General features: G+C 39.7%; 1 protein-coding gene across 1 annotated transcript; it reads right to left on the reverse strand.

The window, feature by feature from the left end:
* Positions 1–606: 606 nt before the first annotated feature.
* Positions 607–2,770, reverse strand: LOC118755981 (zinc finger FYVE domain-containing protein 26 homolog). Its single transcript, XM_036490771.1, has 3 exons — positions 2,662–2,770; positions 1,773–2,575; positions 607–1,711 (listed from the first exon to the last, which is right to left on the reverse strand). The coding sequence occupies exons 1-3, from the start codon at positions 2,752–2,754 to the stop codon at positions 637–639; spliced, it is 1,971 nt and encodes a 656-aa protein (XP_036346664.1). The 5' UTR covers positions 2,755–2,770; the 3' UTR covers positions 607–636.
* Positions 2,771–3,009: the final 239 nt, after the last annotated feature.

Raw genomic sequence — 3,009 nt, forward strand, 5'->3', positions numbered from 1 at the left:
TTGTGCATCTGTTGCCAGCTTTCGCATGGACAGGATGAGTAACATTGATGACAGGGCAACTAGCAACATATGAGTTTCAACCGCCCAGCCCTGCATCCCTTTTGCAGTAGTTCAGAGACAGTTATGAAATTCGTAGGGCGGAATTAGCGCTTTGCCACACTGTCTCTAAATTCTGCTGCAGGGACAGATACGCGGGTAGGAGGTTTTACTTGTTCGGGAACCCGGGTAGTGGGCTAGGGGGTAATCATGATCCGGGTAGTGAATAGCGCAACCATCGCTTTCATATCAAATAAATTGATTGAGAAGAATTTTTATTTTCCCATCAGTAAAGGTTTCTCACTGAGAGCAACCAGTAAAGCATTGTTAAAAACGTTTCGGTTAATCTCCGACTGCGGCCATAGGTATTATTATGCGAGCATTTGAATTGGTTAATAGTTTTCTTCGATCTCTGAAATAAATACATTGGGCACGTAAAAACTTCATACACTCAGCGAAGCTGGTGGGGGGCAAACTAGTACTAAAATTAAAATAAAAACTATTCTAAAATGACTGGAAAGACTTTTACTTTAACAAAATCTCTCAAAACTGATTCGCATTGTTGGTTTGGCTATACAAATACTTTACAAACCACAAATACTACAAACTTACCTCAATGATAAATTTAACATCGTTGAAGTTTTTCAAAGACAATGCCATTATTGCTAAATTCTCTGGTGAGCCGAGCATCTGCGGTATAATACTCCTTTCGTTTAAGCGATTAAAGTCGCGACGAGACTTCAGTTCATCCATTGGATTGCGCTCAGCGTCTTCTGCCGTAGTGACACTACTAATCATTATATTTACATTGCTCGGATTTTGTTCACACACTTGAAATGAAGGACGTGCCATCCCGGCCGCACCACTAATTGTGGCCCGCCGTTTCTTTCTTGCTGCTTTGCGCCGTGACAAACTAGCATAATTGCTGCGGTCACGACTGTCATCATCGCTGGAGGATTTTTCTACGGCATCTTCATGCACATGCACCAGTTGCAGCAATTCTTCGGGCTCTAGTCTGTACTTCTGCTGTATATTTGCCAATGTAAAGGATTTGTCAAATTTTTCCAATACAGAATATTTCCATAATGCCTCAGTGATTATATCAACGATTCGTTGAAAGCGAATTTGTACCCGTTCTGAGGCAAGCTTGTAATCTTCTGAATGTATTTTTTTCGTTATAAAATTTCGCACAAAACCAAATATAACACGTAGTGCACTCCCACAACAAATAAAACCATGACGGCCGCTGGCAGCGGAAACTGATGTTGAACGGATCGATGCTGTATGTGTTTCCATGGCAGCTTCAGCCGTAGTGCTGGTGTCGCTTGAGTATGCAGAGTGGCTACGATTTGCACGATATGTAGAGAAACATGCATTAGAAGACTTTCGTAAATGCTCCCAGCGCAGAAATATCAGTTGGAAAATATCCTCGATAAGTGCGCACAACATATCTACGTTAAGAATTTTGCGCAGCATCCCGTTTAACTGCTGAATCTTTCGGTCGTAATATTTGTCCAAATCATAATTTTCGCAGGGTAGCATTATTTCACACACAGTGGATAATGCTGTATAATAATTCAATGTCTCCATTTCAAGTTCATAAAGACATTTCATATTTGTTAGCTTCATTTGCCATTTACGTGTGGTCTCCAACAAGCGCCGTATATCTTCGAAACTGACAGATATAGGAAAAAGTGTTTAAAATTTGTCGGCAATATCATTCTCACTGAACTTACCTCGCATCAAAGTCGTAATCGTAGAGTAGCTTTAGTATGCTTCTTGCATTTAATATTGCGTCTAATGGCGTTGCTTTATATGTTTCCGAAAATTTTTTCAAGAAATCTATAATGATAGCAATACGCTGAAAATCAGCGTGAAAGAATTTGTGTATTTCCTGCAAATGCACTGGACTCTCATCAACGTTATACTCCGCCAACCATTTGTTTATGTTACCCACTTCAGCCAATGTTTGTTTGGTATTGGATAATTCATTAGCAAACTTTAAAATTAATAAATTGTTACGTAAACCTTTATCTGTAACATTATGCGCGCTTTTTAAATTCATCGCCGCCAACGGAGCAAAATGCTGTTTGTTACGGAGAGATTGATGCAATACAAATTCCTTACTTGGCACCCCTATTGAGCAATTTTGCCACTGTTCCTGAGACTTTTCCAGTACTTCCACTAAGAGATTGGAATCATGTCTTCCAAGCAGCGCTAAACATATATCATCAGCTTTTGCCATTTCTTCTGTTAATCGTTTGAATAACTTCAATCGCAAAGATGGCGCTTCTAGTATGTTAAGTGGAAAGTTTACGATGAAATTAATGAACGCTGCCCTACATTTACTATCATTTTGTGCCAATAATATATGCAGCACTTCTGCGATTACACGACTGATATGAAATTTTGATTTGTCCCGGCTTTGGTTCAGTATCTGTATGGTAGGGTATATGTGGCACTCTAGTAGTCGCGTTACACTTTCGAAGCCTGCTGACACCCCATTGCCGATGGAGGGGCGTAGGGTGTGCAGCCAATTCTGCAAAACAGATCAAAGTACACAAATGTAAGTATATGTTCATATGTATCATTAGCCAATGTTGATAACTTGCATCTCATACAAACCTTTAATAAATTACATTCGGAAGGAGATAATAAATTTAAGTACTCCTGAATGTGTGTTTCCATCTCCTGCTTAGTCTGGGTTGACTCCGACATCGTCGGGGCGCCAGAAGTGATACAAATATTGATTATTGTAGCAACTGAAATAGTGCATATACATATATGTATGTATAACACAAAATATCGTTGGAAGAGTGTATAATATTTAAATGTCCTCGGTGCGCACTCTCCGCTGAATTGCTGCAATTTGCGGCAGCTTGGTGTTTCCCTGTTTCTTCAACTATAAGCTTGGCCTTTTATTTAACAAAAAAGCCTATCAAGCAGGAAGGCAAATGTAACTCGAAACCGATT

Source organism: Rhagoletis pomonella, unplaced genomic scaffold (genome assembly GCF_013731165.1).
Source record: "Rhagoletis pomonella isolate Grant_MI unplaced genomic scaffold, Rhpom_1.0 Rhpom_scaffold_08201, whole genome shotgun sequence".
Taxonomy (NCBI): domain Eukaryota; kingdom Metazoa; phylum Arthropoda; class Insecta; order Diptera; family Tephritidae; genus Rhagoletis; species Rhagoletis pomonella.